This window comes from Molossus molossus, unplaced genomic scaffold, assembly GCF_014108415.1.
Source record: "Molossus molossus isolate mMolMol1 unplaced genomic scaffold, mMolMol1.p scaffold_m16_p_9, whole genome shotgun sequence".
NCBI lineage: Eukaryota > Metazoa > Chordata > Mammalia > Chiroptera > Molossidae > Molossus > Molossus molossus.
In genome coordinates, this window is record NW_023425403.1 from 29,350,973 (window position 1) to 29,363,476 (window position 12,504).

The 12,504-nt window shown below is 50.3% G+C and overlaps 1 protein-coding gene across 1 annotated transcript in view; it reads right to left on the bottom strand.

The window, feature by feature from the left end:
* Window positions 1-8,587, bottom strand: part of SFRP1 (secreted frizzled related protein 1) — a 41,084-nt gene extending 32,497 nt beyond the window's left edge. Inside the window, exons 1-2 of the mRNA XM_036249782.1 lie at window positions 7,829-8,587; window positions 2,229-2,306 (exon numbers count right to left, since the gene is read on the bottom strand). Coding sequence (XP_036105675.1) covers window positions 2,229-2,306; window positions 7,829-8,372 — 622 coding nt within the window. The 5' untranslated portion in view covers window positions 8,373-8,587. The remainder of the gene's footprint in view (window positions 1-2,228; window positions 2,307-7,828) is intronic.
* Between the last annotated feature and the right edge of the window lie 3,917 nt (window positions 8,588-12,504).

Consider the following 12,504-nt stretch of genomic DNA (forward strand, 5'->3'; position numbering starts at 1 on the left):
GACAAGTTCAGGACAGAATGTTCCAGACAACAACCTGAGAATAAGCCGGACTCTGTTCGCACAGCTCCCCGGCACTGACTTTGGCTTCGAGTCCCCACCGCTCTCTCTTCAGCTGGTGAGTTATAAAATGACTCCACAGTTCCTAGGAAATCACTGATCAGTGTTTGGTCAGGATTTTAAATTTAAATTAAATTTTAATTTAGTCTAGGAAGTCTTTTTGGATATGGCGTCTAGCACAGGGCTTTGCCCTCAAGAGTGTGAATCAATGAATAATCGAATGCATTGAATTAAAGTTCTATGACAGGAAGACATCAGCTGCCAGTCACCTGCACACACTCAGTTCCAGGGTCTTCCATCACACTTCCCTCAGGAACTGAGTCTGACAGAAGTCACATGAGCATATATATCAGCTCATATATTACCTTTCAGAGTTTAATATGATCCCCTGGATTTGATGCGCTGTCAGGCGGCCGGTTTCTGAAAGCAAGTGGGCTGATTTACAATATCTGAAGAGCACTGGTGAAATCTACAAGAGTGGCCCCTCAGTCATTCCCCTAAGGATCCTTCGGGAACCCAGCCATACCTGAGGAGAGTCTCCCTGCCCCGGCCACGCAGCAGCAGGATTCTCATCATGATTTCTGAGAGATTTTATTTATGTCCCTTTTCTCCGTATCCAATGGCATCTGTGGAAAGGAATCCCAACCCCATTTATGGAAGAAAAGCTTGCTGCTAAGGCAGGGTGGGGCTGCGCACCCGCAGGCTTTGCGGCAGGAGACTCGCCAGGCTCAACCTGGCATCTGACACCTCTTGACGAAGCAAGAGTGTGACCATCAGGAAGCAATGTCACTACAGTCAGATGGAAGGATAGTCAGAGTTCTGTACAATAATTTTATTTGAGTTCATTTAAAATGACAACAAGGAAAAGTGTGTGACAAACACAAGCAGCAAAATGCAGAGTAGACCAAATCCTCTTTGAGGTCCTGCTGTCCTCCACCAAGGACAAAGAGGCAGGCAGAGAGCTACCTAGTATAGAGGTGAAGCACACAAGACGCCTCCATCCTCAAGAAGCCCTCCACGGCGAAGGGTCTGAATTCCCCAACTTGTCTTCAGTCACCATGGCAAATAACCCTGAGAGCATGTCTATCATACATACAATCTCCTTTGCCTCGTGTGTGCACGCACATGTGTGTGCAACTCATTCAGACATGGCATTCTGCCAGCATAAGGCCCTTTCGTGTACTTTATGATGTTTGGTTAATGAAAACACAGAGTAGGTAGCTCTGAAAGGACATAAAGACTCACGTCTTGCTGTTCTGCTTTTCCTGGTAAGAATTCTGCACAAAATTCAACCTCAGGGACACAATGCAGGTACCATGAGAAATGCCCTGTTGCGTGCCAGGCTGAATGTCCTTCAGCAAAGCAGGCCTGGCGCGAACCATTCTCAGCATCCATATGAGAGAGAGGCAGGCATGAGAGAGTCGGCCCTTCAAATAGTGTGGTTAGCGTTTACTTCTCCCAGAGAAGAGATTCCCAGCATGTCCAGAGCACAGGTCTTCTGCAGAGCAGACTACAAGGGACCATCCCTGAAAGGCCACCTGAGATGGGCTCCCCAGACCACGTCCAGCCCTTCTCCCAGGGCTATAAGTACTGATTCAAAGTTCCCTTTTAACCTAGAGTGATTTGGGAACAAGTGAGAGAAACCCCAGTACTGTGGGGATATCGCTTTGCTTTGCCTGATAGGGACCCCTCCTCTGAATGCCCTAACGTTGGACTCTCACCTCCCTGGGAAGCACCCAGTCATCAGCCATTCAGATCCTGGGTGGAGAGGTGCTGACACCTAGGGGTGGATGGAGGAAGAGCCAGTGCGAGAGAAGGCCGCCCTGGCTGCCCGCTGTACCTCCTGGTAGAGTCCAAGAAGTGACGTTTTCCCCTAGTTCCTGTCCACCTGCCCCCAAGTCTACCTCCCTCACTCCTAGAGAAGGTTGCCGAAAACCTGTCCAGTGACCTCCCACACAGAGGGACAAATGCAAGTTTGACTGTAATTAAAACCGGCCAGTTCCCCACCCTGTCCCCACATCTGCCTGAAAAAAACAGCCACTGGGGACACTGGAGATAGAGAATATAAAGCTCCAAAAAGATGCATCCACAGGTTCTGTTCAGCAGGGACATGGGCCAGGAGGCACTAGGGAATGCCAGACCCTCCCACAGCAGCCAGGATGCTTCCTTACCAAACTCGCTCGCACAGAGATGTTCGATTATGGCTTCAGATTTCAGCTCGTTGTCACATGGGGGACACACAGTTGTGCCTAGGAAGGGAAAAGAGGAGAAAAGGGAGCTGTGAGTTATGGGGTTAAGGGCTGCAGAGAGAGATCAGCCCACAAGAATGAAAGTAGTTAAAGGTCTTCTGGAATTTCTGAAGGGCAACCCGAGAATAGAAAAGAAGACTCCTAAAGCCTAGAACCTAAAGCTATAAGCAGACATGGTTTCTTGAAAATCTTGGGGCTAAGCTGTTGAATATGGTACAACTATTTAAAGCAACAATATCTGGGGCTGGGTGGCAGAGTCCTAACTCGTGGCTTGATGGGGTATGGTGGGTCCCTGGGAAAGACTGACTTATAAACCAAACACATCTATTTCAGTTGTTGGTTTCCTGTTCTTTCTTCCCTCTCCTTTGACTATCTCCCATCCTATTCCCTGCCTCCTCCTATTCCCAAACTCCCAACAAGACAGCAGATCAATCCAACCGGCTCTCTAGGAGCCAAGAAAAAACTCAGCCAGACTCATGAACTCTAACCCCAGGCCCTGAACATCCCTCTCCAAAAGGGCTATTGCTAGCAAGAGCTGCCAAATGGGAGGACAGAGCTTGATGGGAGAGACCCTCTGGAGGCATTTTCACAACACTGTGAAGTGCTTTGAAGAGGAGATGTGTGTGTGGCCAACCTGAGGGCCACTGAGAAGTGGCCAAGCTCCAGGAGGACAAGGCATCTGAGGCCAGGGCTAGAGGCCTCCTCCAAGCTAAAATGCTAATGATGCTAGAGGGATCCCAGGGAGATAAAGTGTCTCTGTAGAAGGGCAGAGAGAAGGTGGTACAGTGGAATCCCCAGAAGGGTGTGGTGGCTTATCATCACCACCACCATCATCACCACCACAATCATCACCACCACCATCATTATCCCACCGCACCACCACCACCACCACCACCACCATCATCCCACCACCACTACCATCATTCTACCACCACCATCATCCCACCACCACCACCATCCCACCACCATCATCACCACCACCACCACCACCATCATCATCACACCACACCACCATCCCACCACCATCATTCCACCACCACCACCATCATCATCACCACCATACCACCACCACCACCATCATCACCACACCATCACCATCACCACCATACCACCACCACCACCATCATCCCACCACCACCACCACCACCACCATTATCACCACCACCACCACCACCATCATCACCACTATACCACCACCACCATCATCATTCCACCACCACCACCATCATCACCACCATCCCACCACCACCATCATCATCACCACCATACCACCACCACCATCATTCCACCACCACCACCATCCCACCACCACCACTATCATCACCATCTTTCAAACAACTTGGAGTTTTAGCCATGATCTAGGAAAGGATTAACATGTTCTAAGGGCATGCCATCCTTGGCACAGCACTAGAGGCCAAGCCAGGGCCCCTGGAGCTAAAAGGCACAGGAAAGTCACCTCAAGAAAGGATGGTATACTGAGCAACCTCTGCTCATATAGAAAGCTCTTGATCCTCCTCCTGCCCCTCCCTCTCCATGGCTTCTGGGATAGCATCTTCTCCTCAGTGGGCTCCCCTGTGGCTCAGTGAAATGGGCAAAGCCTCCCAAGATGAAGGATAAGCAGGGAACTGAACAGCTCTACCAGGCCACTGCTGCTCCCAAGACATGGCCAATCTAGAGCTAGCCACCCTCCCCCCACTTCCAAGCAGGGTCCCTACATGGTCCAGCAGAGATTATAAGCCATAGTCTTTGTTGACAGATTCCTCTCCCACCTCTTCTCTATACCCAGAGCCACACACCATCCAGACACTCAGTGTAGCAAGAACCACAGCCACGCTCCAAGCAGAAGACTGTCTTGGAAATTTGCTTTTCACCCAACAGCAAATTTGAGATTGGTAGTGTTTCTAACAAAGGGAAAAACTTCCCCAGAGTTGTACCCATGGTTCTTGCTTCCACAGGAGAAAAGCAGGGAAAGAAAGTCCCAAAATATGGGAAGAACCATGTTACTTATAGTGGGAGAGTCAAATGCGCTTTAGGGTTTTCCTTGTTCAGGTTATTTTTTTAAAAGTGAAAGCTATCATATTGCAAGATTCTATGAATAGAACCTTGGCCAATCAAGTAGCAGGGCCAGGGCCATGAAAATATAAAGGCCAGGACTCCATCAGCTCCACACACTCACATCATCTCGTCTAGACACTCTGAGTTCCCTGATCCTGCCCACGGGGCATTTCCTTCAGTGCCATCAGTGACCTTTGGCCATCAGTGCCTCTCAGGGCGACAGGAGCTCATTGAGGTGAGCTCTGTGTGTTCTCAGCATGACTTTCCCCCATCTTGCTTTCCTTATAGCAAGACTCTGGAACAGCAGCAGCTCAATCCAGAGAAGGGAGGAATGTGTAATCCAATATTAATCTGTGCCCCCTCTGATTGTCCTTGGGGCCCCACGAGCTGCCTCAGCAGGAAAAATCCACCCAATCATCTGTCTGAGAAGTGGAATAAAATCAGTTTTAAAGCACATTTAATGTAATGTTTAAAGCAAAGGACACAAAAACCAAAACGTTTTTGTGTTTTATTAACATTTAAAGGGGAGTAGAAGAGAAAGTCCAACAGCAGAATCAGGATTAAGTGAATTTTTTAAAATCAATGCACACAGGACATTCTCTACCCCCCTTTCTCTCACACGGCACATTCTCTCTCTCTCTCTCTCTCTCTCTCTCTCTCTCTCTCTCTCTCTCTCTCACACACACACACACACACACACACACACACACACAGCAGGTCTTCCCTGGTCAGCTCCTGGATACATGGAGAAGGGGCTCTATGGAAGGCTCTTGGGCATAATGAGGGCACTGTGGCCTCTGCAATCTGTGACTGAAACAGCCAGGCTGATTTAATGCACAACATGCCTAAACAACAACAAAACTAAACTAAAAGTATGTGCTTGTTCATACAACTTCAATCAGTAAAACCTGGCAGGGAAGGGGAACAACTAATCAGACTATACAGGTTTAATGTAAATGCAAGACTTAGAAATAACTTTCCTGGAAAAAGAACAATTGTCCCTCCCATAAAAGATGCTTGATGCAACTTGGGCAATGGCGTTTGGTGGGGGGTTGGGGGGTTGCCTCATTTCTCATAACTGAGTTTATCTTTAATAACATGTGGCCACAAGGGGTGGCCCAATTCCCCAAAACTGTACATGCCCAAGTATGTAAACAGAAACCAGCCAAATCATGCAGAAATCTTATGCTTTGAAAACTCAGTTTTAATTTTAAAGAATAAAAATAGGGCATGTGTACTTATTGTCATCCAAAGTACCAGTTCTTATTCAGGAGCCACTAGCCATAAGGTTATAAGGACTAGTAGTACAGTCATCCCAACCTGCACCAATACACACACACACATATGCACACGCATGCATACACAGGCATGTGCACACAGCCCTCCCACCTCCATGCTCAGCTGACAGTCAGTGGTCTTCCGGCCACAGAAGTAGCCATGTGGGGCTCTCTCTCACAGAGCGGCTGCAGTCCTGGGGAGGAGCAAATGCCCTCTCAAGACAGAGCCTCTCACCAAAGTGCTGAAGGAGAACCAGTTCCCTAGTCCCACACCTGACTGGTCCTCTCACAGCCTTTCTCTCTGGTTAGCCCCTGGTCTTAGGAGGGTGACTACCTTGGGCACTTCTGGGATGGAGGAAGGAGAGAGGATGGTACAAAGGCCCAGACAGGAGGTAGCAGACAAGTGGAACAGCAGCCAAGGAGTAAAAGGCTTCAAGAAGACACCCCAGGCTTTTGGGGGTTCAGCTGGGAGGATTCTTTCCCCTTACTAAGTAGGCACCCCAACCCTTCCCCGCATCTTCCCCTCAGAAGGTGTTCCCCCAAAGGACTCCATGTCCACCAACCAGCTGTTGCAGAAAGATGAGTGGACTCAGCCCAAGCAGAGCTGGCCACAGCCTCAGGGCAGGGCTGGGCTGGGCTAATCCCCCACTGGCCAGTGGGGAAAGGGGAGAAGGAAAATGCTGTGGGCTGCAGGGGATGGCTCCACAGAAAGAACACAAAGTGCTTTGTTTGCTCTGGTAATTGCTCAGCTCTCGCTGTCAAAGAGCTGCACTTCCCAAACGTTAACCCTGTGCAGACACCCAGGAAGTAGACAGCAAGAGGTGCCCGGACTTCCCCATGCAGGTAGGCTGCTACCTTTCCCATAGGCCGGGACCCATGCCACCCACAGTCAGTTACATTGGATTGATCTTCTCCCTCCCTAGAATAAGCAAGTGCATTCAAAGTTCAGAGTGCCCTTTCCCCACACCTACCCTCACTCTCACTCTGGGGGAACACGCCCTTCCCTTCGGTGGACATCTCTTTTTGGCATCACATGAGGATAGGCAAAGTCAGCCAGCAGCCAGCCCCCACCAGAGGCCCCCTCCTCAAAAAGCCCTCCAGATGCCTGCCCCTGTGCTAAGCATACCTGGGTATGGCTCCCCATCTCAGACTATCTCCACATCTTTGTCTCAATTCTGCTTCCAAAAAATTCAGGGTTGAATTCACTCTTAAAAAAGTCAGGCCACCAAGCTGGGGGGGGGGGGGGTTGTTTGTTTTGTTGCCTCTCAGGGATTTGTTTTCCCCCTACTCAAGAACAGCCCTTTAAGTGGGAGGGAGTTCTTGGAGGAACCTCATTCTTTCCCAGATACAGTTAGGAAAGTCTCCAATTTGCAGAACCCCACTTCCCAAGGAGAGACTAACAATGAACTAATTACATTTTTATCTTTCTAATTACCTGAGGATTTATGTAAATGAGAGAAGCAGGGGGGTATGCAAGAATGAAAAGGATGAGACTTCCCTTCCCCCACCCTCGCGGAGCTGTTATCTGAAAGGAGTGGAGAAACAGACATCCCCAGTTTCCAAACTTGCTTTCTCAGCCAGTTCTGCGGCTTGGGCTACTTGGCTGAATGACTAGTTAAGGAAAGAGTTGTTTATTTGTTTGTTTGTTTGTTTGTTTGTTTGAATCCTCATGGAACCTATGAAAATAAAGCTGCTCCTAAGCATGTTCTCGGCCTTTCTGAGCTTTCTGCACTTTGGGTTTTGGTTTTTGTCTCCTGGCGCATCCTGTCTGGGTTGATAAACACTGCGGTGAGGACTCAGTTCCCACCCAGAGGAGAGACGGGCTCTCCTTTGATTTGGAGCTTAAGGCTTTGTTTCAGGTATGGAAAAGAGAGACCGGACCCCAGGAAGAGCAACTCCAGAAGCGGGACCCAGTTTGGGGATAGCGGGAGGCGCAGCCGCCGCTGCCAGGCAAGCCCGGAGGTCGGTGCACCTGGGTCGGGAGAGGCGCTAAACAACACCTGGGACGCACTGGAAGCTTTGAGAACTCATTCTGCACAGCTTGAGAGCAATCTCTAGGGAGCACGTCCGAACTCTGAGGCCGAACGGCAGCCGAGGGTAGGGGTGGCGGCGGCTCTCCCGCAGCCCCCGCTTCAGCCTGGCGGATCCCAGGATCCCCAGGGGCCGGGACGTCGGAGAGGGTGCCCTTACCTTGGGGTTTGGAGGCTTCGGTGGCATTGGGCGGGGTCATGGCGATGCAGACGTCCCCTTCGGGGAACTTGTCACACTTGAGCATCTCGGGCCAGTAGAAGCCGAAGAACTGCATGACCGGCTCGCACGAGTCGCGCACGGCCTCGCAGAGCCAGCGGCACGGGTAGATGGGCCGGTCCAGGCAGACGGGTGCGAAGAGCGAGCAGAGGAAGACCTGGGTGCCGATGTGGCAGTTCTTGTTGAGTAGGGGCACCCAGCTGCTGGCCTGCTGCTTCACCTCGGCCATGGTCTCGTGCTCCAGCAGGTTGGGCAGCACCATCTTCTTGTAGCCCACGTTGTGGCACAGCCGCAAGTCAGCCGGGATGTCCACGCACTGCGGCGGCTTGGTGTAGAAGCGCCCGCTCTGGTAGGAGCCGATGTCCGACTGGAAGCTCACGTAGTCGTACTCGCTGGCCGAACCCGCAGCCAGCAGCCCGGCGGCCAGCGCCAGCAGCACGCCCCCGGCGGCCCCGCGCCGACCCCCCGCGCCGCGCCCGCTGCCCATGCTGGCTCGGCGCACTCGCTCCCGCGACGTCGGGGCTGCTTCGGCCGCCCTCCCGCGTGCGTCCCGCCGCAAACTTCCAGGAGTCTCCGGGGACAAAAGGCGCCGTCCCCACCCCGGCCCGGCTCCGCGGAGCGCTTCTGCCCAGTTCTCGGCGGGGGGCGGCCCTCGGCCTGCCACGGGGAGGGGAGCGCGCGCGGCCTGAGTGCTGCCCGGGCTCCCGGGCGCGCAGCACCTACTCCCGAGGCTGCAGGACTCGAGTGCCCGGTGCTCCTGTTGCAAAGCCCTCTGAGTCTCCCCGCGCAGCCAATCAGCTCCGGGCTGCGGCGAGCCGCACTCATTTAGCACGTCAGTCACCGGCGCAATTAGCCAATCGCTTTACTTGCAACAGGGTTCGGTTTACCAGAACTAAACACAGGTCAACACCCCTTCAGAAACAAAATCCAAAAATAAATAAATAAAAGAAGAAGGGGACTAAATAGAGAAAATAGGAAAATAAAAGGAAGTGTGGGGTGGATAAAGAATGTTTAACGCTGTAATTAACTTGCGTCAGATCGCAGAGAAACAAGAAATTTAACAGTACTTGCAAATCCATGAGATAATGAAGACTTTTTTTTTTTTTACACCTTTTCCTCGTTTCAAACAACAGCCCACCAGACAAGCAGCTCACCTCCTCCGTTTTGTTCTCTGTAGCTGCAATACAAAGTCGTTTCCCGACAAGCCGGGGCTCAGGAAGGCAGAAGCAACGGAGGTCTGCTTTTAAATCCCCAGCCGGCCAGGCTCGGCTCCCGCAAAGACCAGAGGAAGGAGTGTAGTTGGTGCTGTTTGCTGATTTTAAAATGCAGCACTTTTCCAGGTGGGACAACCGGATGGTGGCCCTCCAACAACATCGGAGGCATTAAGTAAATGTTGGTCAGTGTGGCGGGAAATATTGCTTGCAAAGGTGTTAGCTTTGAGAGGGCAGTTTAAAAGGGGGGCGGGGGACCTACTCAAGTCCCAGCCCGACAGCATGTCTGTGTGTGCACGCATATCCACATTGACATGTTTGTGGTGTAGAAAGCCAAAACATTAAAAACACATGTGCACTTATCAGCATGGTGTGTGTAAATATCAAATCCATCACTCAGGCACACATGCTACATTCAGTGCTGGCCTAGGAAACTCAAGTCAAAATCAAGGGCTCCCATTAAGGCAGAAAGCAAGGGAAGAGTATTAGCAGAAACACAGCTGGGCCTTCTCACCTAGCCCCCCAGGAACAGAAGTCTCCCTGCCACCCACCGCCTCAGAGTTCCTGAGAATTCTTTGTTTCAAACATCCAGAGAACTGGGAGTGTGAATATGACTGACCCTAGGAACAGGAGACAAGAGCAAGCAGTTTATGAAGTTTGCCAGTCTGGACTGTGTGTGCCCTGAAGTGTGGGTGAAAGGAGGAAAGGATGCTGAAAACCCCAATCTGAGCTGTGTGATACCGCCCCACATGGCAAATGGGCCACAGACCTTATTGCTTAAGGCAGACACTGTAGGAGGCGCTGCCTTGCCAGCCAGCTTGTTTGTAAGGCTCCAGGGAAGCTGGCTTTGGACTCTGCAGACCAAATTTTTTGATGGACAGATTCCAAGTAAAGCTACTTGAGTTTATGAAGAAACAAGACTGTTTTCTTAAAGCACTAGTGCCCATACGGTGGTTGATTCCACTACGCACACAAAACACATCTGCAGATCAACTTCTCTGCCATTTCTAGGTTAAAGAAAGGTGCACTTGCCCTGGCCGGTTTGGCTCAGCGGTTAGAGCGTCGGCCTGCGGTCCTGAGAGACCCGGGTTCGGTTCCCGCTAAGGGCATGTACCTCGGTTGCAGTTTGTCCCCGGCCCTGGTCGGTTGTGCGGGTGGCAGCCACTCGATGTGTCCCTTTCACATCGATGTTTCTCTCTCTCTCTCTCTGTTCCTCTCTCTCCCTCCCACTCTACCTGAACAAAAAATGGAAAAGTGTCCTCGGGTGAGGATAAAAAAAAAAGAAAGGTGCACTAAAGCCAGAGGAGCAGACGGAGGGAAAGAGATGGAGAGAGATAAAGCAAGAGTTTGGGTGGCAAAGAGTTAATCCCTAAACAATTGGTGGAGCTCAGCTGAGAAGCTGGGGAAGACATTCCTCACAGAGAATAGACCGCAGGAGACCCGGCAACTGTGTCTCAATTCAAGGGGCATTTAGAGAAAAATGCTGTTTGGTAGGGGGTCCTTTTCTCTCCTCCAGCCAGGCCCTCAGTCCCTAGCCAAATGTGTCTGTTTACTCACTTCTTGGAATGAGTTGTGTTAGTAAATAACATCCTCTCAGCTCTGAATCCAGGCTTGGCTCATCTCTCACTCATATTTTGTACAGTTTCCCCAAACTCAAGTTCTTGAGTGTGTCCACCATTACAATTCTGGAAATCCATCCAGGTGACTGTACCTCCACCAGTCCCGGAGCTGCCAGCCAGGAGTAAATCTCACAAATCCATTCAAGGGAGAACTAGCCTGTGTCTGGTTGATCCCCGTTGACTTTGATCACCCACAATCCCTAACTCCCCACCCCAAACCCAGATGGTCTTACTGCTTTAGAGAGAGGTCTCTTAGGCCATGCTGGAGACACAAGTGTCTCAAGGGCAAAGAAGGGGTGTGGGTATAAATATGATGCCAGAATCCTAAACCCAGTACATTTCTGGCTCCTTCCAAGGCCCAATTGGAAAGGAAGGACTTAGGTCTCAGTCCTACCAACAGATTTTATCCTACACCTGGAATTTCTGGAGGATGACTGTCAGTCACGTATCATGTAATGGCACCAGGCAGAAAAGCCTGAAGACTCTGTGGTTTAGTGCTGTGTACAGTTTTGCATTTTGCCTTGTTTTTTGTGGGTTTTTTGTTTTTGATTTTGTTTTTGTCCTTTTTCATATTGTCAAACTTTTGCATTCCAAAGCCCAGTCTCCCTTTTCCTAATGGCAAGAGTGTGTGTGTGTGTGTGTGTGTGTGTGTGTGTGTGTGTAGGAGGAAGTTTTAGAACAATGGTTCTTTTTTTATTGTTTTTTTAATAGAAACATTCACGTGAGCAAGACACATCAACTGGTTGCTACCCTCACGACCCTAACCAGGGCCAGGGACAAACTGCAACCGAGGTACATGCCCTTAGCGGAAACTGAACCCAGGACTCTCCGGTCCACGGGCCAATGCTCTTACCACTGAGCCAAACTGGCCAGGGCAGAACAATGGTTCTTTAAACATGCTATTGACATGACAAAGCTTCTAGAATCCAGGGTTCTTGAATATGAGAACAAGGGCAAAACACAACTTTCAACTTATGTTTTTCATTTCAAAAAAGTTCTAATTTTCCCACACTGCCAGATGCCTGTGCATGAAAATTGGAAGTGTGTTGCCTGTTGCTTCATAACATCAGCTCCAGGAGGTATTCATCAGTCTCCCTGTTGCCCAAAGCTCACTGTCAGGCCAACCAGGTCACTGAAGGGCCTTTCAGGTACCTACCTGGTGGCCTCTTCCCACACACAAAGCTCCGTCCTGCCCACTCCTAGAAAAACAGGGTGGGGTGGGGAAGAGCCTGTCTGCCCTGTTCCCCTTATTCGGTTCCATTATCATATCATCAGTGATTTTTTACGACATTCTCCAAAGATACACTCAAGATCCTCTCCATCAGCCAGAAGTTGTACAGTGAGGCAGGAGGGTCTCCTGCGTATGGGGTGGTGGTGACTTTGGTGCAATAAAGAAAAAAGCATTCTGGCCCAGAGTCAAGAAATACAAAGTATGGCCTTGGTTCTGCTTACAAGCTGGGTGACTCTCATTTTATCCCTCTGGCCTTAGAGTTCTCATCTGTAACTCAGAGCTATAATGCCTGCTCTTCTTCCTCATGAACTAAAATGTGTGAATTATCAATAGCTAATGTTAGTGAGACACATAGGCTTTCAGTAAAATGTGAAATGTTTAAAGTGATATTCCATATAAGACATCATGAAGCACCATAATGTCCTTACTTGAACAAGCTTCTTTTCCATTCTGCCTCTGTGGAGGTGCAAGTATCATGCCCACCTTACTGATCCCGAGCCACTCTGACTCAGGAACTGGCCTGACCTGCTATCTCGGATTTGAGAATGTCTAGCAAGA